Here is a 24,933-nt window from a genome sequence, read left to right on the forward strand (position 1 = left end):
TTTCATGACCTGTCAGTGTCAGACAGGAAGAGTATTGTGGAGAGTGCTGGATGCTGTTGGATTTGTTTGCAAAAAGGGCATAAATCTGTGGATTGCCCGAAGGCAGATGTAATAGGCGGCTGCAAAGTGGACAATTGTGGTCAGGCCCATAACAACCTTTTGCATGAGAGTGTTGATATGGCTGCCGCCGTCTATGAAGTACATACTTCCCCTGAGGCGAACCTAATGTTAATGTTACAACAATTAGACGTCGTTGACATTAATCGCCAGAAGGTCCCAGTGAACGCTATGTGGGACACTGGTTTAACTACCACAATGGTAACCCAGTCACTTGTTAATAAACTTCAGTTACCTTTTACTGGACGTTCAGCAAGAATTTCTCTAGCTGACGGTGAAGTTAAACGTCTCCCGACGGTCAAGCTATGTTTAATTGATCGACACAAGAATTATCACATATTAGAACCTGTGGTAGTGCCTCTCATTGGTCCAAAAGAGGCGATCTGCTCCATAAATCCTGTGGAGGCAGCTGTTTTGTTTGATATGAAACCTGAAGATTTTACTTTGGTTGATGGGCAGGTTGATTTGCTCGTAGGGCACCTGCACCCATCGATGTTTCCCTACTCTGAACGTTCAGTAGGAGAAACCATGCTTTACTCCAGCCTGTTTGGATCTGGATATTTTGCTGTTAGTGCTAATGGTTTAGCAAAGAGTAGGTATGTTGTCTGCTCAGATGTTCAGCCGCAGCCGACTGTTGGTGCTGCTTGTGATGCTATTATTGAACCTGTTGGTTCTGCTTTTAGCGCGGCTGATGAACCTTTTGGTTCTGCTAGTGCCGCAGCCGTTGACAACATGGCTACGGCGGGTGTTGCCGTGGCTAATATTGATAATGATGTTAGTTGTGCTGCAGTTATTCCTGATGATATTGGTAACGATACTGTAGTCGTTGATAACTTTGTTACGGCGGGTGTTGAGCCGCTGAATGATTCGGTTCCAGCCGGACAAGAGCCGACGGGAGTTTCGGTTCCGGCTGGACAAGAGCCGATCAGAGTTTTGGTTCCAGCTGGACAAGAGCCGACGGGAGTTTCGGTTCCAGCTGGGCAAGAGCCGATAAGAAATTCGGTCTCGACCGGACAAGAGCCGACGGGAGTTTCGGTTCCGGCCGGACAAAAGCCAGTAGATGATTCTAAGTTTTATGACAGCCACACTTTTATTACGTGCCCTGGTGGTGTTATGAATCAAGAATCGACTTGGTTGCTGCCAAGCTGGCCGCCCGACGCAGGGTAAGAGGCCTGCAAATGGCGGTTGGAAATATGGCGGGTGTTGCCGCCAGAAAGTCATTGAAATTTTTCAAACCACACATATCTAATCCACAACATAAACTATTTATGTGACAATGATCTTTAAAGAAAAAAATATTGCAAGTTTTATGTTGAGCTTGTGAAAGGAACCTCAATCGGTTCTGTAAAGAATAAGTATTCATTATTCAACTAATTTTATTGTTCATACCTAAGCACAAAAATTCTACAAAACTGTTTAGACTTTTAAAGCAGATTTTAAAAAGATTTTGTTTCTTTAAGTATGATTTTGAAAAGCAAAAGTTCGTGTATATTAAATACCAAATGATTTTGCAGATTTTAAATTGAGAAAAATAGATTTTTTTTACAAATTATTTTTCTAGTTTTTTTTTATGGTTCACGTTTACTTAAAAAATGTTATTTCTCAGATTCTCATATGAAATGATGCATTAAAGTAAAGAACACAACATGTAATATTATTATGATAATGTTTAAAATATTCCTCATTATTATTTTAAAAGATTATCGCAAAATCAAGATATTTGTTTAAATTTGTAAGCAAATTAAAGATTTTCTTTCATTCCGGAGGCAGAGATTCTTAACAATTCATGTACAAAAGTTTTCGTTCACTCCGGAGGCTGGGTTTCCTATTAATCCACGCGTAAAGATTTTTTTTTCATTCCGAGAGCAGAGATTCGTAGTAATATACGTACCTAGCGGTTTCGGACAATTTTAAACCTTGAGAAGATACTTTTAGCAATTATTTTCCTAGGTATATATATATTTTCGTTCATGTTTAAGCATTTATAATAATGAACACGATGTATGATATTATTAAAATATTGATTAATATTTTATCTGAATGTCACAGAATTAATTTAAGATAAACTATGCATTTTAAATTAACTCTACCTTCATTTTTATCGCATATATTAAAATACTGCTTCAATGTATTTATTTTTGTAAAAAGAAATTAACCATTTCTTAAGATTTGTAAGTAACGCAATTTTTGAGACAATTTCGTTTAAACTTTCAAATCGATGCAAGATTTTTTTCATTTAAAATGTAAACTTAAGTTTTTCATACGTTTTCGCAAGTTTTTTCAATGATTTAAGTCTTTCCGGGACCAGGGATTTTTTTCGCGGAAATTTTCCTAGGTACCTACGCAAATATAAACAATTTTATCCTTGTTGGATTGAAACTAATATGATAAGAAATTAACAAATGAGAGTTTTACATCATTTAAATATTTCTTTATGATTTATTACAATCACATAAACAATTTAATATTACATGCATATTAAAATTATTACTATTTACCTTTGAACTGATGTACCTAAAGGGAAATTGCAGATTCAGCATTTTAAAGTTCTTTTCTTATATTGAGCTTTTGTTTTATTTAGGTAATTCAATTTGCATATTTCAATTGCAATTTTATTTTACGCAATTTTGATTCACGAAGATTTAAAATTATGAAATTTTAATTTTCCGATGTTTGATGATTTTATGGTCATATTTATTTAGATTTAAGTATCTATTTTATTAAAACATGTTAGATTTAAGGATCTTACCTATCTTATCTTAAAAATGTTTAGATGTAAGCCCGAGTATTTTTCCGTTGGAAACAATGCTAATTATTGAGAAGTTTTTTATGAAATTTTACTTTTCTTTTCTAGCAAAAAGATTTAGTAGAAAAAATGTCATTATTTAATCTTTCTTTCTTTTGATGAAAAAAGTTTGAGTTGATTATTTAATTATCGATGCGATTTTTAGTATAAAAATCATTTACCTATTTATTATGTAGGTGCCTAATTGAAGTTTAGGTACTATTGATTATTAATTCATGTATTCGCAATTACATGGTCTGTAATTTTAATTTTATTGAGATTATGAGGCCATGATATAATGAGATGTGTGAGTGGTAAATGTGCAATTCATGTATATTGAATGCTTTTCCCATTCCTTATTCCTATCCTTATGTGGTAGTGGACTCGGTTTGAGTTATTGTGGTATTCGCGAGTTACCATAATTAATTTTAGGCCTTATGGCCATAACATTTTAAACTCTTGTGGTTTATGTGTTGTGAGATTGTGATTTAGTGGACACTGTCTGCACGCATATTGCAAAGATGAGGTATTGTGTTCGATTCCCAGTGAATAGACGGGTGTGTTTCGGTATGTTTTTCTTGTATTCCCTGGCAAGTTCGAACCCATTAATCCCTGTTTCCTACACCAAATTTCCTAGAGAATGAGTGTGTTACGCGGCATTCCTAACTATCTCCGCGCGGCGCGTGGCTTGTAAACAGACAAAAGAAACGCGCACTTTTCCTTTGATTAGTCCCACGTGAAGAGCTACGTGATTGAAAATAATGTATTGCTTGAATATACATGCGCTCTGATGTGTGGAATATCTCAAATAAGCCTTCTGCTTAGTTTGACATCATAATGTGGTAAGAATTTATCTTTAATTCTTAATAATAAGCGTAGTATGGTATATTTTTACGAAGAAATTTAAAACATTAATTTTTCAACAAATAGACCATTTAACTGCTAACTTTTGACATACGAATATTTTCCTTAATTTTATTGATCATTTGAATCTAAAATTATCAATTTCTGATGCTATTTAATATGTTTCGTGCCAATTTAAAGTTTTTTAGAAATTTTATATTTTTAATTAAATTGAAATCACGCAACCTCGATCTTACAAGAATAGTAACCATTAATTTTATGATATTAATTCTTATATTTTTGTTTTAGACTCACTGTTTTCATGGTAATAAATACACATTCGTAAACATTCACATGTTGGTCATTCGGAGGGCTTGAGATTAAGATTTCGTGAACGGCAAGGCATGCGTTCCGAAACAAGTTGAATTTCTTAGGATTTTTCATAATAGACCAGAATCAGTTCTAATTTAATGGATTTTAATCCTTTTCGAAGCAATACTGGTTTACTATAAATTAGTATTTTAGATAAACTGTGTGATGGTATAACTGGAACAAATGAGTGTAGTGACGGCTCTGATGAACTCTTTCTGTATTGTGAATATATTTAGATAAACTTTGTGATGGTATAACTGGAACAAATGAGTGTAGTGACGGCTCTGATGAACTCTTTCTGTATTGTGAATATATTTAGATAAACTTTGTGATGGTATAACTGGAATAAATGAATGTAGTGATGGCTCTGATGAACTCTTTCTGTATTGTGAATCTATTTAGATAAACTTTGTGATGGTATAACTGGAATAAATGAATGTAGTGATGGCTCTGATGAACTCTTTCTGTATTGTGAATCTATTTAGATAAACTTTGTGATGGTATAACTGGAATAAATGAATGTAGTGATGGCTCTGATGAACTTCCTCTGTATTATGAATCTATTTAGATAAACTTTGTGATGGTATAACTGGAACAAATGAGTGTAGTGACGGCTCTGATGAACTTCCTCTGTATTGTGAATCTATTTAGATAAACTGTGTGATGGTATAACTGGAACAAATGAGTGTTAATTAGAATGTGTATAATTTGGGTACAAAAAGGCAGTAATTCATAATTATTTTTTTTTTCATTTCATTCTCTTTATTCCATATAACAAGTAAGCTACAAATAGTTGAATTTCTTAGGATTTTTCATAATAGACCAGAATCAGTTCTAATCCAATGGATTTTAATCCTTTTCGAAGCAATACTGGTTTACTATAAATTAGTATTTTAGATAAACTGTGTGATGGTATAACTGGAACAAATGAGTGTAGTGACGGCTCTGATGAACTCTTTCTGTATTGTGAATCTATTTAGATAAACTTTATGATGGTATAACTGGAATAAATGAATGTAGTGATGGCTCTGATGAACTTCCTCTGTATTGTGAATATATTTAGATAAACTTTGTGATGGTATAACTGGAACAAATGAGTGTAGTGATGGCTCTGATGAACTTCCTCTGTATTGTGAATCAATTACTCAGGTATAGTTACACGGATTGAAAGACTTTTAAGAAAAAGTTGGATTTATATGTATAAAAAGCATAATTGTAACATGAAAATTTTTAATAATGACATTGTCATTTTTGGAGAAAACAATTTGTTTTTTGTTTTTTAAATTTGTATAATCCTAAAAAGGATTGTTAAGATTGCAGGGACATCAAAATTTATTCTTATCCTGTTATATTACAGTATTTATAAGTAATAACAATCTTAACCCTTTACAGTCGGGCCCCTTGCCGCACCTTAATCAGACGGGGGGGGGGGGGAGTTCAACGCCCCCCCCCCCTATTATCTATTACCTTAGTATTTTAGTAAGATAAAATGCTTTGTTTAAGTCAAAAAAATATTTTTGCTCTTTACCTGGATCACCCTGCCAGGTTTGCTGGCATCCTGTGCCCGCCAGGACGGAGATATTCAAAAAATTCCAACTCTCAGTTATGTGTCATACCCATACTTAAAAAGTCACGCAGTTTGGGCTCTTTATCATTCACACACAGAAAATGAGAAAGAAAAAACCGGATGGGGGGGGGGCGTTCAACGCCCCCCCCCCCCCCCCCGACCGTTAAGGGTTAACACATAAAATGTACTTGGATGACCCAAAAAGGGTTACAAGAAAACAATTTACATATATAAGAAAACTAAAGGAAGTAAAGGAAGGTTGAATTTAAGAGTGACTAATTGATTATCTTTTAATTTAACTCGTTTTAACATTTCAGGTTCGACTTACTGGAGGAGAAAGTTTTAGTTCTGGACTTTTAGAAGTTAGACATAAGGTAATATGAAACAAGGATGACAACATCCATAAAAGCGAAGCATTGAAACGGTAGGACAAACGGACATTAACGCTTGTATAGTGTCTGAACTGAATAATCAGAATATAGAAGTATAAGAGTCGACGCAAAATTATAAGTAAATTTGTTGAAAAACTGCTTAATACAGGATAATGTTTATGGACATACTTACATTTTTAGGACTTGATTATAGAGTTGCTTCGCTTATAATAATGTTCTTTGTTGTTCCAGGAATCAATATACCAAAAATCAGATCAAACGGATAATTAGATCACATAAAAAATTTGTTGTTAAAAAAGTAGAAAAATCAACATGTTTAAAATGGACGTACGGACATTCTGGTAATGATTATAGAGTTGCTACGCTTTCTAAATCGTACCTAACTACTACAGGAATCATCATGCAAAGTTTGAAATCGATAGGACAATTCTAACATGCCTAAATTAACGAATAAAAGCTATCTATCTCGGACGGACGTACGGACGGACGGACGGACGTACGGACGGATGGACGGACCTACCCTAATTATAGAAAAGCTTCGCTTTTAATAAGTTACTGTATGGCTTTGAAACCGATTAGAATTGGTTGTCAACTATATTGTAAATTTATGTATAGCATCTTATTACAAACAATTTTCCACGAGTATTGAGATAAAAATTTAAAAACTAATGCCAGTTTTGTTAGCACGAGCCTTCATTATCTCCGGAAAGCTGTCTAAAATGCATAATGCGATGCGATAAATAACTTTTCCAGTATGGCTAAGAATCTAATTCATTTACACTGGACTCAAACCAGTTATGAATACAAACATGTATTTCAAAACTTTTTTATAAACAATGTCCAATGTTTTATCTCCAATGGTGATACACAAAATTACCCCTTCTGTAGATTTCAATTATTAGTTGAAACATTTGGACACTGGACTGAATGAACCAATCAATCCAAATTTAACCTAATGTCCCCTCCCTCCCTGCAAACTAATGATTAAAGAATTTTTAGGGTGTTTGGGGAACTGTGTGTAATGATAACTTTAACCAGGAAGAAGCAAATGTGTTCTGCAGGTGGAAAATACTTTAATTTTAATAAAATTTATTATTCTATTATCAACTATAGCAGCTGCAATATTAGCATATATACTAAAAATAAGAAAATTGAATTGATGTACATAGTACATAGATTAGTATTATTTATTGAAAAGTTTTGAGACGTCTAGTTGGGAACCAAAAAATAATTATTCAATAAAAGTACTCATAATTTGTAGGCCAACGAATAAGATAATATGGTCATAACTTTGACGTAATTCGCAGTCCAAACTAGTAAGCTATTGAAGAAATCTTACAAGGATCAACAAATGAAGAACGAAATCCATTAAACTATAGCCTTTAAAATGAAAGAAGATCTAATTGGTCCAGCAATTGCATATACATATAAGAGAGCTTACAGACACAGAGAAATCCTGTCACCTGAAAATTTTTCATTATAAATGCTAAAAAAAGTGTAAAAAAGTTAAATTTAAGATTTTTTGGAAAATTTAATTTTTTTTTTCTAGAATGCTTGGAATTGAAGGAAAAGCAACTTGGAAGGAAGTTGATACTTTAAAACAGGTACCAACATAACCCATCCTATCCAACCTTTTAAAGGAAACACAATTATCAGTCCATGCTCTCCCTCAAATTGACTGGCAAGCACAGAACCTCTACCCCTCTTCATTTGTAAATTTAAAAAAAGGTTGCAGTGTAGTTATTTATGTCTAAACCCTTTGGAGACTGGACTACTTAGTGCACAATATAAACTAGCCTAGAGTAAAACACAAATGCACGAATTAACACCCTCTCCCTTATTTTCAATAGACAATATGAAATAAACTGCCTAATTTTCTTTAGTTATCTTATTAATGTTATGTAAAAAAAAACTATGATAATTATGAAAGATTCCTTATAATTTAGAAAGCTGGAAGCTGGCCAATTTGGATACAGTTCCCTAAAGAAGATGTTTGTATGGGTAATGAATCCACAATAGGTGAGCATAATATTTAAACGCGCCAGGATTATGTCTGTTGTGTGTGTGTCTGTCTGTCTGCCTATTGATAATTATTATTATAGAAATCTTTGAAATCATTTCCTAAACTGTATAGAAATTCATTATAAAAAGAATAAGCCTTAATAGGATGAAACATGTTTTTTGACAGGTTGATTTAAATTTGATATATAACTGTTGTAAAGTTGAGAAAGAAAAGTCAAGTATTTACAATTAAGTAATAAGTTAGAGTCAGACCTTTGCCAAAGTTAAAAATTTTTCAGTGATAAATCAAACCACTTGAGACTAAAATTTATGTAACCTAACATGTGATATTTCTTCCCAATTAACATTTCATTAAAAATTTAAACCTCTAATTAAAATCTACTCTAAATAATTACATTATTTTCCGTATAGTGATTATTACTAAATGTAAATATGTTAAACAAGGATGACAATACCAAAAGTAAATTGTAAAAGACAAACGAATAATACGAAACATAAAGTTTCAGTGCTTAAAAATATACAAATAATGGGATTGCTTTAATTTAAAATATTCTAACTACTTCAGGACCTATCATGCAAACCTTGAAATAGATAGGCCAATTCTAACATATGCATAATATAAATAAGCTATCCGTTCCCTTTGTATAAACCGACCTCAAGTGTAGAAAAGCTTTGCTTTGAAATATAAATTACCCTTATTATTCTAGCCTTGGCTATTTCAGATTATTATTGTTTTTGTTATATTTTTTGTTTTGTAGAAATGTGCCATAACAAAGACCTGTGGTTGCATGATTATACCTGTAGTCATCATGAGGATGTTATTCTTACTTGTCAAGGTATATATAGATATATGGATAAATAGATAGATAGATAGATAGATTGATTAACTGACAGAGGAAGATAGTTTGAGGTTTCCCTCAAATCGCTCGGTCGAGTACAGTAAACCTTAACCATTCTCCCTTATTTTTAAGTTTTTTAGTTCTTTACTTTAGGTCAGGGGTTACGCTTTGTAAAAATCTTTCACATCTCTTATTTTCAATTTATTTAAAAAATAAATAAAAGGGGGTGTTCGTGCTCGTCATTTACTTTGAGCTAAATTTCCATAAATTAATATAAGTTTAAAGATTATATATAGGTATCTCTTGAATATAATATACATGATATTGTGACAGGGGGGAAATTGTCGTAAATTTAGGTTACTAACATGGACATTGGTTATTGGTCAGTTCGTTTATCCAGTAGGAGGGGAGCGGGATTGATATTTCAGCCAGCTACAAGTTTCACTTTATTAGAGTATATTGTAATTTGGTGTAAGATCCATGTAATAATAAATCCATTATCTCTAGAAATATAAATCTCTTTGAAATTCTTTAAAATGATCCCTGTTGGTTTTAAATAAAATCTTTAAAAACTTAACTGATAGTATTGTTATATGGTTCAACATAATACATTTATTTTTAGATCATAAGTATAACATCAAATAAAATTTTATGTTTTGTAGTAAACACTTGAACAAATATGCTTCAATACACTAAATAACTATATTTATTACAATTTTAATTTTATTTTTTAGATGACGTTGATTTTGTACCAATTGACGCAGAGCCGAGAATTTTACAGGTATAGTATATTTGATAGGTTGTAGCGTAGCAACTCTGCGTCTTATGTGTCATGTTAGTCATTAAACAGTGCATCAAATCAGGGAGGTAGGGAACTTTGAGTTGTTTATTACACTAGTCCCAAATATTTTATAATAATTTGTTCTCATGCGATGGTGGCTCAACCACTTTTTGAACTTTTATCGAATTTTGATTGATTGGTTCATTAAGTTGAGTACCTAAACGTTTCAAATACTAATTGTATTCTATAGAAGGGGTAATTTTGTGTCCTACCATTTGGTGATGTAACAATTTATCGGTCATTGTCTTATCCCTTTAGATCCCTGGCAACAAAGATTGACAACTTTTATAGACTTATAAACTAGTATTATGCTTATTATATATAAAAATGTTCGGTTGTCCTAACGTTTTTTTATAGCTCCGTTTTTATGGATGTTGTAATACTTGTTTTGATTAAAATTGATCCTGTTTTAATGTTAGAGGAGAGTTAGAAACACAGGAAGACAAATTGTGGAAAACTGTGGTCTTAGGTCAGTATTCTAACCTTTTCTGTAAAGTAGTAAGAGTTTTTGTCTGAGGCTTAATATCTCAATATCTTCTGAACCGATTGTGTTCTCCTTTTTATATAAGCTTCATGAAGTCCTGGAATAGTTTTAAGTTATTTTATTTTTAGATTAAGTCTTTAGATGATTTTAAGCTATCTTCTGCCGCTTCTATACCCCTTTGAATATAACCCCTAGATACTAGAGGCGCAGTCACTAGCATTGCATTAATCTATAAAGCCTATGACTAGTGTGTGTCCAGTAATATCTAATAAATGACTTGGCTCAAAGATCTAAAAGTTTATCGAATACCTAACAATATTAATCTACAATCGATATCAATAAAAAAATATACATTGAGACTTTGTAGTTTTTAAAAATATACATAAGATATTTTTTAATAAGAGTTTAATAAGAGAAGTTAGAGGCATTGGTTTTTATTGACTTTAGATATCAAATTAGTGAAATGTTTCTCGGTGGAAGGTGATTATACCTTTCCCCAAAGTCTATAATATATTCCTGCCATTAAAACCTTTTGAGATTAATATCAAAACCTGATTGTTTCAAAACTTATTTATCTTTTTAATCTACATGAATAATAAAGGTTTATTATTTCTTACATTAATGTATCTTCCAATTCCTTAAATTCTCTACTTTTTTCTTATTTTAGGAAACCCCCTTCGTCGGGGGGCCGTGGCAATCTAAAGGGATTTAACATCCCTCGTGTAGCTGGAGGCGAAGCCGTTGAAGTTGGCAGTATTCCTTGGCAGGCCAGCGTTAGACTCAGGAAAAAGATCTAAACATTTTTTACCCTTTGATATAACTATAGGTCTTTTTTAGCCATAAAAATCAGTTTCTCCAATTTTGCATAGTTTTTCATTTGTTTTGTGATTGAACAAGCCACAATACAATAAAGATTTGCTTATAAAAATGAGAGAAAACTCGGATCATGGAAATAAAACGAAGTGCCAGGTTTCGTCACATTTTCACATTAGGTTTGCTCCTATTTCTAGCCCATGTAGAGGCCTTAGCCATGCAGGGCGTATTTTGTAACCCTTCGGGATAAGCAAAAGCATTAACATTTACCTAACCTAACATAACCCATTAAAAGCTACTGTGAAAATGCGTCTAAACCCGTTTTCTTTCCATGATTCAAAAACTCTTAAAAGATGAAATGTTTAGAATCTTTTATTAAAAAAAACAGGGGGCCTGACGACCTAACCTTCCATCATTGCGGGGCTGTTATAATCTCTCCTTTCCATGTTCTTACAACTGCTCACTGTCTTTGGGATTATAGGTAAATAGACAGATAGATAGACAAATAGATAGACAGATATATAGACAAATATATAGACAGATAGATAGACAGATAGATAGACAGATAGATAGACAGATAGATAGACAGATATATAGACAGATAGATAGACAGATAGAAAGACATGACCTAACCTTCCCTCATTGCGGGGCTGTTATCATCTCTCCTTTCCATGTTCTTACAACTGCTCATTGTCTTTGGGATTATAGGTAAATAGACAGATAGATAGACAAATAGATAGACAAATAGATAGACAGATATATAGACAGATAAATAGACAGATAGATAGACAGATATATAGACAGATAAATAGACATGACCTAACCTTCCATTATTGCGGGGCTGTTATCATCTCTCCTTTCCATGTTCTGACAACTGCTCACTGTCTTTGGGATTATAGGTAAATACATATACATATAGTCAGATTGATAGACAGATAGATAGACAAATATATAGGTAGACAGATAGATAGACAGATAGATAGATAGACAGATAGATAGACATATAGATAGACAGATTGATACATTTATAGATTAGAAATTAGATTCCTGGAAATTTAGATAGCAGGATAGTTAGATAGATAGATAGATAGATATTAGGATTAATGGATGGCAAAAATAGACTCCTTACTTTGAGGGAAACCGCTCATAAATATCCTTAATTAATTTTAAGATATTTTAAGATAAAAATAGAATAGTTAAGTAATAAGTAATAAATATAAAACCTAATATGAAAATTATGTTAAGTGCACTTATGTAATTATTCCACATTTAAATTTGAATTTTTTAATTTGATATGAAATAATTATCATAAATAATAGATATTAAAATCCTGTAAGTATTTAATTTATTAATCTTTTGATTTTTTTTAAATATCGAAGCAACCCTATTATATATATTAAAATGTCCTGAGAAAAAAGTCTTGGTAATAGAATGATCAAATTTAGTTAATCCAATAATCTTTGTAAAAATTAACAGGATATATGAATATTTTTGTGTACCTTAGGATCTTGCTAGCTGCTGAACTGTTTGTTTCTCCTTTACAGCAAAGCTTCTCACTGGTCCAATTTTACAAGGTTTACAATTACACTCCCGTGAGAAATCTCCCCAAGAAAAAGAAAATGAAATTTTTTTTTCTTAATATAGTTGAATTTGTGTAGGGTCGCCCCTCCCCATCCTTCAACTGCCTCTAGAGGTATTTAGGTGCTTGTATTAGACATGATTGTTGTTCTTGTTTATTTCTAGGAAAAGGCTGGAGATCTACTACGTCAGAGTGGGAGATAACGTCATTGAGGTCGAGGTAACTTTTTAAATTATTCAAATAAAACTTTTAATTTATTACTCTAGATTTTAACCCGCGACCGTGGCTCAACACGTAGCGCATCCGCTCGTCGTCGGGAAGGTGATAGGTTCGAATCTCGGTCATAACTAAAGACGTTAAAAATGGTTCCTACTGCTGCTATATCAGGTGCGCTAAATAATAGTTAGAGTAGTGGAAATGCCTTGGCCCCAAACAGGCGTAACTCACTACCATGCACAGTTAGGACTTCTCAGACAAAAGTCGTGTAATCAAAGGATTGGTTGTCTGATGGGCAAATGGACGCTTTACACCGCAATCATAGGGCTTAGGGCTGACAACCCTATCCCACATCCATAGAAAGCCACATTGTTACGGAAACACTGACAAATTGTCAGCGGCCTATGCTCCCCCTGTGGAGTGAAAAGGGCTTGTTACTGTTACTCTAGATAGTCAAACAGACACAAAAATCTGCACACAAAAAAGTAAGGAATTTCTATCATGTCTATCAAGATTTATATTTAGTCATATGTGATTTTTTCCCAAGGCAAAGTTTTTCAACTACTAAGTAAAAGGATGTTTGTCTGACTATGTGTCTGTTTGTTTCAAAGGATCTCACTAACCGCTGAACCGATCGGGTTCTCCTTTAAAGGGTAGCTACAGGTTTGGGAGAGAAAAAAATTATCACCCCCCCTCCAAAAAAAAAAAAATTAAATTAATTTTTTTTAAACTAAAATAAATAAAAAATTTACTTTTAGTGGCAATTTAAATTTTTTTTGGGGGGTAGGGGGGGAATGGGTCGCCCCCCAACCGCTTTTTTTATTTAAGTTTTGAAAAAAGAATTTGTTGCTTTTTATTATTATGGGGGTATTTTTTTTCTAGGGGCGATTTCTCTTCGGAGGGTGGTGGTACCCTCCCCAAAATTAGTTATAAACCTTCCCCGGACCTATGAGAAGCTACCCTGTTAAGGAGAATCCGATAGGTTAGGCGGTTAGCGAGATCCTTTGTTACAAACAAACAAACAGTCAGACATCGTTCTACTTTATCTATAACTAGCGGCTACGCCCCTAGAGGCCTCTAGTGGCCTTTAAATTTTTTATATTTTATTTTAAATATCTAATTTGAGAAATAACTTGTCTATGTTATCAATTGTTAAATTCATGAGTCTACGCAGCGCGACTAAGCTAGCGAGACTATGCTAGCGACACTAAGCGGCGGAATTAAATATTTCAATTTTTTTCGATTTTATTGTGATTTCTCTTGGGAGGGTGGTGGTACCCTCCCCCAAAATAGTTAAAAACCTTCCCGGGACATATGACATATGTTAAGGAGAACCCGAATGGTTCAGCGGTTAGTGAGATCCTTTGGTACAGACACACAGATACACAGACAAACAAACATCCTGTTACTTTAGTATAAGGATACAAAGTAGCTTGATGTCTGTCCGTCCGTATGTCCGTCTGTCTGTCCGTCCATCTGAAGCTTAAGATCTTGGTAACCACTGAACCGATTGGATTATCCTTCAGGGTATATACCTATCGGTCCTGTGGTGGTTTTAAGGTATTTTCTTGGGGGGTGGGACACCCCCAACCCCCCCAAAAATGAAAATTTACCCCCCCCCCCAAAAAAAAAAAAAAAAATTTTCTTGAGAACACATTAGACTATGAGCAGCACCAGTAGTAATTTTCTTGAGAATACATTAGACTATTTTTTGCGAATTCGTTATTTAAACGAGAAAATGTTTTCCTGCTGGGTAGGTGCGAAAATTTGCAATCCGTTCTGCTGGGTAAGTAATAGAAGATGTAATTATACCTCTTGGGGCAAAGCCCCTAGAGGCTAGGGGCGAAGCCGCTAGTATTATAGATGGCAGCACATATGTTCAGTGACATGTGGAGGGTTTTACCAGTGCAGTGGTTGTAGGGCGCGTAATTTTTACACCTCCTTTTTTACCTTGACATACATGGCTGTATTAGGGGTATTTATCCTAGTTATAGATCCTTGTCTAGAGGTTGTAGAGGGATGTAGGGGCTTGGACACCTAGAGGGGTTTTCTTTACACCTCTACATATGTGTATAAAATAAGAATACCTTTCGTAACAAAATGTGTACAATTTTCATCCAATAATGTGACCGGAAAGTTCCTAAAATGTATTCCTTTTTTGTTCAGTGATCACATTTAACTTTTAACTATTATATTAAAATTTAAATTAATCTAGTTTTTACAGGTGTTGCAGGTGGATGATAAAATGTTGCATTTTTTGACGTATTTTCCGTAAAGTTGTTTGTAAGCGTTTAGTCAAATGCGCTTATTAAGTCAAACTGTTCATAATTATTACCATTTCATATGTTGTATACATTTGGTCATAAAAAATGACCGATATTGTTGTAAAGCAATTCTATAATAAATAATAACTTCGATATATCTTGAAAATTTGGGGATAATTAATTAGTCACAAAAATAAGAATTATAAAAAGACTTTTTTCTACTTGTGTATACCAGCTAATGAAAGGCAATTAAAACTAAATTGTAACTGATTATATAATTGTTAAATTTTTAAATTTAAATTTTTCACACGCTTCTATATTTATAACTTTAAAATTTTAATAATTCAATGGGAATTATATATTTTTATTCATTTTGCATTTTATGCTAAGAAATATGACAATTTGCATTCCTTTCATTTTTTTGCCAATAAATTTTCAAATTATAATCACCAAAAATTTGGATTTAATAATTTTTTTCTTCAAAATAGTTAATTCCATTTAATTCATAAGAAAATATATTTATTTAGTATATGCCTAATCCACTGAATAATTAGATTATAAATGTATGAGAGTCAAAGCAAAATTGTAAGTAAATTTGTTGAAAAAATGCTTGATACAGGATAATGTTTAATGTTTATGGACATACTTACATTTTTAGGACTTGATTATAGAGTTTCTTCGCTTATAATATTGTACTTTGTTGTCCCAGAAATCAGTATACCAAGAATCAGATCAATGGGATGATTATATCATATAAAAATTTGAATTTGTTGGCAAAAATATAGACGTACAGACATTCTGGTAATAATTATACAGTTACTACGATTTATAAATCGTACCTAACTACTACAAGAATCACCAAGCAAAGTTTCAAATCGATAGGACAACTCTAAGATGCCTAAATGAACAAAAAAGACTATCCGTTCCAGACGGAGGGACATACGGACGGACAGACCGACCCTAATTATAGAAAAGCTTCGCTTTTAAAAATTTATAATTGTTTTCTAATATCTATGTAACATACTTGTGTAAACAAAGATGACAATATCCATAAAAGCGTAGCTCTAAAATCAGAAAGAAAAAACGAATAATTACTCTTGTAGACTGTTAGAATTAAATTAGCAGAACATTAATCTGTAAGTCTAAATAAAACTGTACTTAAATTTGTTGCAAAATTGCATGAATACGGGATACAGTAAAAGGACAAACGTTCATTTTAATTAAAATTGTAATTGATTTAATTTCTAAAATATATTTCTATTTTGGTGTATCGAATCAATCTTTTCTAATCAATGGCTAACACTTTGGAAATTAAAAAAAAAATTTAAAATTGATTAAATTTCAGGATGTTGGAGAGGAGGAGTTCAACATAGATTCTGTGGATTTCCATGAAGCATTTAATGTTGGACCTTATCTCAACAATGATATTGCTCTCATTCACCTGGATAAAAGTAAGTCACTTCTGCACTAAGTAACTTTGCAAAGAGTCTCAAAATCAGCCATGTGACGTCTTATAAATGGGGAATTAACCATCACTCTTTTAGGGGTTTTCTGTCCTTCATCTCCTCTCATCTAGCTCATTTTTATGACGTCACATGGATGATTTTGAGACACTTTGTAAAGTTACCTTTTTAAAATAGCGGCTACGCCCATTGAGGAAAGGGGTAAGTCGACGCTCGAGACTTTTATTTTTAGTTTTAAAAAGGTAAGACGAAAAAACCAATGAGGGATTTTTTGAGGAGCGGAAGGTTGGAGGTATTCTCCCCAGAATAGTTATAAACCTTCCCTTTACCTATAGGAAGCTCCATTGTAAAGGAGACCCTTCTTGGTCTAACGGCTAATGAGACCTTAAACTGCAGACAGACATCATATACTTTACTTAATCCTTCAACGTTATTAACCTAAAATTTAACCTTATTAGTAAATTTTGTCTCAATGAAAAAAAACAATATTTAGGTTGGCGGAAAATGATGGAAAATTATGACTTTGTACATCAATCATAGAAAAATGGGGGAAAGATTTATTATCTTCCATTTATTAGTAGCGAAGCTACTCTATAATTTGAAATGTCCGTATGAAACTTTATGGGCAATCGTGATTTTCTCGGCTCCTTTTCAAGATAGACGCCTAAAATTTGCAGTGATTAAATAAGTTACCATTATTCATATTTTCACCAAGATTCATTAAGATATGTCAATTAATTGGGGTGCTAGATCGATTCCTAGATGTTTAAGTTTTCGTGACTTTCGTTATTTTAATGTTTAATTTGTATTACACGGCTCTATAGTTCATTTTTACTGTATTTCCATCCATCTTCGCTACTTATGGATGTTGTCATCCTTGTTTATCAATTTATTCCTTCTTACAAATAAATGATAGTTGATACTAATGAAGCCTTTTACAAAAGATGTACTTTCATGCTAAATTTTCCATCTTTCCATAATAAATTAATACATAGGAAATCATATAAAAATAACCAATGTGAAGCCATCAAAAGTTGAAGACTAAATGTGCTAATATCATTTTAAAAGTACGTTTCGAGTTAATTTTATTACTTTCAGAAAAGGATCTAAAATTGGAAAGAATCCAAAAATGTTGTCATGCGAAATATTTTTGAAATAGGAACTCTTTTAATAATTTTGGTGCTTCATATTGAAACTTTTTATAATGCCTATAAAATTGACGTCCCGCTATTGATCAATTAAAATGTGAACTAGCCTGTCATTTCTAATTTATTCTGTTTATTGGCCTAACATTGGTCATTTGTATTGTATGATGTCATTTTTATATAGGCACTATTAACAGCTTCCTTGAACCACGTTGTAAAGCCTCAATTTTTTTCGTGTCGTACAACGATATCTATAATACAAAGTAGAACGATGTCTGTCTGTCTGTCCGTCTGTCTGTCTGTCTGTCCGTCCCTTAAGATCTCGGTAACCACTAAACCGATCGGATTCTACTTTTCAGGGAATATACCTACTGGTCCTGTGGTGGTTTTAGGCTATTTTCTTGGGGGGTGAGACACCCCAACCGGACCCCCCAAAAAACATAAAATACCCCCCCATTTTTTTTTGTTGTTGTTGACGATTTCCTTGGTCCTTTTACGTATTTCGCCAAATTTTTTTTATCACCTCTTTGGGCAAAGCCCCTAGAGGCTAGGGCCGAAGCCGCTAGTATTATAAAAATTAATATAATAAATAGTGTATTAAATAATATCATATTCTAGAGCGTGGGGGAATCAAGTTTAACAATAATGTTGGTGCCGTTTGTTTACCTTCCCCAGATCTAAGCTATCCAGGTAAAAATAGCAGAAGACATTTTATTTGTCAAATGTTTATATACAATTAAAATTCTTATTGAATTTTTTTGTTAATTTTAGATTTGAAGTCATTCATAATCAGCATGCAGCTACTCATTTAATTTTTAATATAAAATAAATAAAGGCGTTAAATAAACCCTTATTAATCTTAATGAAAAAATTGTTTGTATGTCAGCCCTGACAACTTTTTATTAAACCCATATATTCGTTGACATAGAGTGATTTTTTTCCAGTATGGTTTCGAAATCGATTAATATTTGTGATTAGACCCGGTTCTCAGCCATAATGAAAAAGAATGTATAGCATCATGTTACAGACAATTTTCCACGAATATTACAATAAAAATCACATAATTAAACCAGTTTTTAGCCTAGGTTTTTGTCCCCTCAGAGCTAACAAAACTAGCACTTATATTACAATTATTCATTTTGATATCCGCGGAAAGCTGTCTTTATTACGATTGAATGAATTACTATTCAAGGTTTAAATGTGACAATATCTGGATGGGGAAAGAATTCGTACGACGCTGATCTACATGGAAGAAATTATGTTTCTAAACTTCAAGCTGCCACGTAAGTACAAATTTTCAAAAACCATTTTGTAACAAATTTACATAAATTTATTTAGATGTATACATTTATATTCTTTCAAAGTGTTGTTTATGTTTGTTTGTTCTACCGTCCAATTTTGGAGCTTTGTTTTTATGGATGTTGTCATACTTGTTAAATGCAAAGATTTCTATAATTAGGGTTGGTCCGTGCGTCCGCCCAAAACGGTCAGCTGTTTTTGTTAATGTAGACATGGTAGAATTATCCTATCGATTTCAAACTTTGCATGTTGATTCCAAAAACATTTAAGTACGATTTAAAAGATCGTAGCAGCTCTATAATCGTTACCAGAAAGTCCATACGTTCATTCAAAACATTCTTATTTTTTTAACTTTTTAAAAACAGCTTTTTGTTTTAATTATTCTATTCATTATTATGAAGTCTCCTAGGACAACAAGGTAAAGTATTATAATCGAGGCATCAAATCTTATTAATTAAAGTATGTCCTTATACAGTATCCTGTATTTACGCGATATTGCAACATTTTTATGTACAATTTTGTTTAGAGTTCCTGTCATTCCATCAGAAACATGTATGAGAGATAATATTTATGGACAAGATAAATTAAGCACTGGAATGTTCTGTGCCGGAATCTTAGAGGTAATGCATTATAATTTTACAAGTACCCAAAGTTTTATCAAAGTGGTTAAAGATAAAATGAAAGTATAAAGTAATATTTTGTCTGGTAAGTCTTTATTATATTAAGGTTTGGCTTCTAATGAAGAAGGAAAAGAATATAATAATATATCAAAAGGTTTTTCTCGTCATAAAAGTCTAATATAAATTTTCCTAAATTATATTTTAAGAGGCGTTGCAACAACGTGCTAACCAAATTACCAGTAAAAAAAATAAGAAACATTTACAGTAAAGATAGAGAATAAATGTATAAGTATAGTGTTTAATCCAGACAACAGATCTATAGATTTATATGCAATTAACTACCTCCCTCGTTTTTCCAATAACCTTTTTCGTCTGCTAACTGAGTGTTTTCTGCTACTTGGCTGGTTTAATATACCCGACACCATTAGTTAATTTTTAATGACCCAATTGAGAGTCGGCACAAGGTAATTGGGATGGGGAGATATAGATTTTTAACCCCTTCCCTCTCTAGTGTTTTACCTCAACTACGTCAATAAATAAAGCATTCTTTTAGGGAGGCGTAGATTCTTGTCAAGGTGACAGCGGCGGTCCCGCCGTTGTTTACACCACCCTCGGCGAGGGACTGCTAGCCGGTGAGGCGGCAGTCCAGCGGGCAGCCACCAGCAGGGAGGAGCGCGGAGTGTTGGCTGGTATCACCAGCTGGGGCTATGGCTGTGGCAGACAGAATAAACCTGGTGTTTATACAAGGTAATAAATATGTCTCTACTTTGTTTCTAATTTTTTTCTTAGCACAGCTTTTATAACTATTTAGGTTATTCTTTTAGCTAATAAATTTGTCCCTAGCCTCTGAAGGTTTCTTTAATATCTCTAAGAGAGGTAACATACCTAACTTTCAAATCTCCCCATTGAACAATACTAAGTGTGAAACAATCATGCCAGCTGTTTCCGTCATTTTACAGGACTTACATTCAGACAGACATGCCACTACTTTAGTATATAAGATTGATCTCCTAGATTAAATTTTTAATTACTTGTTTAACTTCACACAAACTATGTGCATGCAGGGCGGGAGGGTAAATCAGGCTTTTTATTACACTAGTCCCCACAGTATTATAAAATCGTTTTCTTATTCGTGGCTCGACAACTTTTTTGGGTTTTTTATTGATTTTTTGATTGGTTGGTTCTTTAAATTAAGTGTTTCAACCACTATTTGTTATCTACAGAAAGATTAATTTTGTGTATCATAATTGGGGTTTATATCAATTTACTGGCAATTGTCTTATCCCTTTAGATCCCTGATGTGAATGGCTATTATTTTAACTTGACAGTACGAGAAGAAAAAAGTTTCGGTGATCGTAAAATAAGATTTTGTTCATGAAAAAAAAATTATTTTTGTTTAGGGTGAGCAAATATGTGCCATGGATATTGGAGAAAATAAGCCAGGCCAACAACTAAACATTAATCAAATCAGTCAACAAATAAGGAAAAACAAACGTTTCATATAGTTTATCAAAATTTACATCATAAAGTTTTAATAAGTTGGCCATAGTGAGTTGTATTAAAGTTTTAGGTAAATGTTGAATTTTGTAAAATATGATGTCATGACCTACTTTAGAAATATAGTTTTCTTTATCTCTAATACAAATTTTTGAAACGTCCATGTGTCATACATGGGGAGGGTTATTTGGAGAAATCTCGTAATCAAGGCATTAATTCAACAGGTATTTCGAAACTTAACACACACTAAATTTCTTTTATTTAGTTTTGATAAAAAATAATTTTTTTTAACTACAAGGCAATGTTAACAAATAATATTAAAATATAGATGTACAATAATAACCCCACCTTATACTTTTCTTTATTAAAATTTAATTTATACAATAATATAATAAGGCAATAAAGAATCTATAAAAATTTTAATGTTTATATGTAAAATGCACAACAAAGTTAATAATTGTAGCTGGACAAAATGTCTCAAAAATCAGCCATATGACGTCATAAAAATTATGAAGATGAGAGGAGAAGTGGGAAAGAAAATCCCCAAAAAAGAGATGGATAATCCCTCATTTTTATGACGTCACAAGGACGATTTTTTGAGACACTTTGTCCAGCTACCAATAATTTCATCACATTAAATGTTGTGTTAAAGTCGTAAAGCAAAATTTATCCTATTAATGGTTAATTATTAAACAGTATTACAGTAAATATATATATGTATTGTATATTAATATTGATTTTATTTATGAGACACAATATTCAAACAATAATTAACTTTTCCTATTTTTTTTGTTTTAAATAATAATTTTAAATTTACATTGACCATCACAAATAAATTTGGTTGTAAAAAATGTTCTAAATTTTAGCTGTAAAGATGTATGTCTATCTGTGTATCTGTCTGTAGCTTAGGAGGTCGCTAACCACTGGACCGATATGGTTCTCGTGTACAGAAAATCCTTCTACAGGTCCGGGGAACGTTTAAAACTATTTTGGGGGAGGGTACATGAAAAGAAATTAATCTCCCCTTACCCCCCCCCTTCCCCACCCCCAATAATAATATATTTTTACTTTTTATTTATAAAATTGAAAGTTGAGGATCCACATTTTAACCTCCCCCATATCTAAGTAGCCGCTAATCTATAATACAAAGTAGAATGATGTCTATCCGCCCGTCTGTATGTCCGTCTTAAATTCTCGGTAACCACTAAACCGCTCCGATTCTTCTCTTCAGGGAATATACCTACTGGTCCTGTGGTGGTTTTAGGCTATTTTCTTGGGGGGTGGGACACCCCAAACCCCCCCCAAAAAATATTAAAAATAGTGGTGGAGTGGGGGATCTCCAGGTAATAAAAGATGTAATTATACCTCTTGGGGCAAAGCCCCAGGAGGCTAGGGGCGAAGCCGCTGTATATAATATTATATATTTAAAATTATAATTGTTTTTATTTTATGTACCTTAAGCCATCACCTCATTGTAATTTAAGCATTAGAAATTTTTTTAAATAATGAGAAAAAAACTTCATGAGATAAAAATTTCAAAGAAAACAAATCAACTAAACATTAACTTTATTAAACTTGAATTTTTACTTTTTAAAAGTTTAAAATTTTATTATTTTATTTTGTTCAGACTAACAACAAAAGTTTTCCCTTGAACTATAAAAGTATAGCACAAAAATATTTTTAAACTTTATCTCAATGTATTTAAAATTGTGTATTATTGAATGTATTCAAAACTGATGCATTTTTGGGAGCATAGCTTCTCTATTGGCTAAATTTGTCTGTATGTACAACAGAAAGATGACTGTTATTTCTTTGTTTAATGATAGATTTTACTACATTTTTGAAATAAAAATAGTTGTTGGATGTCTTATACACGGACTTTGGAAAATTAATTTCATGATTTCCTATTTTGTTTAATGCTGCGCTTTTTATTAACATGATTATTCCTGTCCAAACTTTTAAACCACTCATTTTATGTTATTATTATAAATCAACATGTTGTTTGTGAATAAATCATTTTTTTTAGAATTTTGAAATTGTTTTTTTACAAAGTACCTTAGCAGATTCTTTAAAAAAAGTATTCAATGTAATTAAATTTTCATTTTTTAATTTCATTTTATATCCTTGAAGGGCATTTAAATTATGTTATCAAAAAAATTTTACCTCAAAAAGAATAGCTGCGCTACAAAATTTGTCTTGTGTTTGGTTGAAAAAAAAACATTAGAGTTTAAAAAATGTTACATTATTCTGAAACTTTACATTTTTCAATTTAATGGTGAATAATATCCGTATTTCATTTCATATATTCATGATCTTAAAACAAGGAAAAAACGCTTCAAAAAGATTGCCCAGTACCCACTATAACCAGACATAAAGGGATAAACATACTAAAGAAAACTTAATGGTCCACTGTTAGCGAGATCCTATGCTTAATTTGGACAGACTGAAAGAAAGACATCATTCTACTTTGTATTGCAAAAGTATATAGTTGCAATATATATTCAGACTTCTTAGAACTTCAGTTTAAGTATATGAGAAAGATATTTAGAGTAAATTAACTGTATATGAACAATGGATATATCATTACATGGATCTATTTTCATGTTTTCTGATAAAGTAAAACTAGCAGCGTGCTTACTGAATAATTCCCCTTCGCACCCCCTTCATCTCATACCCTCCACTCCTACCAACTGACCAATCAATGAGTTCAATGTTAACAAGCTAAATTGACGACAACATATACCATATAATATATTCTACATCCATTATATGAACTGAAGGTCAATGTCATTCATTCCTAAACTTTCTCCTTTATTTGTTTGTCTGGTGTAAGTGGATTAGCAAATTGAATAAGACAAAAATTTGTGAATTAAAAAAACTCTATTTTACCAAACTTAAGTTAAAAACAAGATTTAAAATTAGATATATACGTTAGGTTATATTGGAATATTGAGGCAATAGGCTCCGATGGCATAAAGTTAACCCCCCCCCCCCGGCCCCCCTTATTTTCAATCAATTTCAATATAAAGGGAAGGTTCTGTATGAACTTTGAGGGAAATAACCTATTAGAAAATTTTTTCAATTCCCACTTCTTACTTTTCTGTCACGCATCTGACACAGCTGCTGTGAAAACTATATTCAGCTATCTATATGTCTGTCTCCCAAATTTCTGTAAAACAAAATAATATAGAAAATATTTTACATTGTCATATTTTTCCTTTTTATATAAATTTAGAATGCATTTTAAACGTAGAGTATTTACAGCACATTAACTAGAATCACAATATGTCTAGGGTAGCGAGGCAGAAAAATTTATTTGTTGTCAAAATGTTCAACAAATGAATCAGTGAAGTCTTCACATCAAATTTAGTAAATCACTTGATGAATGCGCTTGAAGATTTTTATGCCTAACCACTGCAAGGGTCCCTAATCCAGCGCGGCTTTTATCTGCGGTACCCTTACCATGCGGGGCTAACTTGTGCCCATTATAACCTAACCTTACCTTATACATATAAAGTAAAATACACAGACGAAATCTTCCCTCCCATATTTTAAATTCAGTTGAAATAATAGAGTTTTTTTTCTGTGGTCGACTAGGCACTTAATGGGAAACCGCTAATCACATAATAACGATTTTTGTTTTCTGGCGAATCATTTCAAATATCTAAAATTTATTTTTATTAACAGCTGAGAAAAGTACACTTTCTCCTAACCCTTTAGAACAAACAGATGAACAATTTAATTTTGTAGAAGCATCGCCACCAAAACTGATGTG

The 24,933-nt window shown here is 32.4% G+C and overlaps 1 protein-coding gene across 4 annotated transcripts in view; it reads left to right on the top strand.

The window, feature by feature from the left end:
• Positions 1–23,186, top strand: part of LOC145328065 (neurotrypsin-like) — a 91,155-nt gene extending 67,969 nt beyond the window's left edge. For all 4 annotated transcript variants that reach the window (XM_080171621.1, XM_080171622.1, XM_080171623.1 and 1 more), the window contains 17 exons: positions 5,181–5,266; positions 6,002–6,058; positions 7,076–7,137; positions 7,626–7,680; positions 8,023–8,095; positions 8,857–8,934; positions 9,672–9,718; positions 10,198–10,247; positions 10,930–11,043; positions 11,461–11,556; positions 12,819–12,873; positions 16,480–16,585; positions 18,361–18,432; positions 18,935–19,025; positions 19,568–19,661; positions 20,215–20,408; positions 21,062–23,186. In XM_080171621.1, coding sequence (XP_080027747.1) covers positions 5,181–5,266; positions 6,002–6,058; positions 7,076–7,137; positions 7,626–7,680; positions 8,023–8,095; positions 8,857–8,934; positions 9,672–9,718; positions 10,198–10,247; positions 10,930–11,043; positions 11,461–11,556; positions 12,819–12,873; positions 16,480–16,585; positions 18,361–18,432; positions 18,935–19,025; positions 19,568–19,661; positions 20,215–20,408; positions 21,062–21,116 — 1,385 coding nt within the window. In that variant the 3' untranslated portion in view covers positions 21,117–23,186. The remainder of the gene's footprint in view (positions 1–5,180; positions 5,267–6,001; positions 6,059–7,075; positions 7,138–7,625; positions 7,681–8,022; positions 8,096–8,856; positions 8,935–9,671; positions 9,719–10,197; positions 10,248–10,929; positions 11,044–11,460; positions 11,557–12,818; positions 12,874–16,479; positions 16,586–18,360; positions 18,433–18,934; positions 19,026–19,567; positions 19,662–20,214; positions 20,409–21,061) is intronic.
• The last annotated feature ends 1,747 nt before the right edge of the window (positions 23,187–24,933 follow it).

Source organism: Acartia tonsa, chromosome 9, assembly GCF_053477335.1.
Source record: "Acartia tonsa isolate MP-2025a chromosome 9, ASM5347733v1, whole genome shotgun sequence".
Taxonomy (NCBI): domain Eukaryota; kingdom Metazoa; phylum Arthropoda; class Copepoda; order Calanoida; family Acartiidae; genus Acartia; species Acartia tonsa.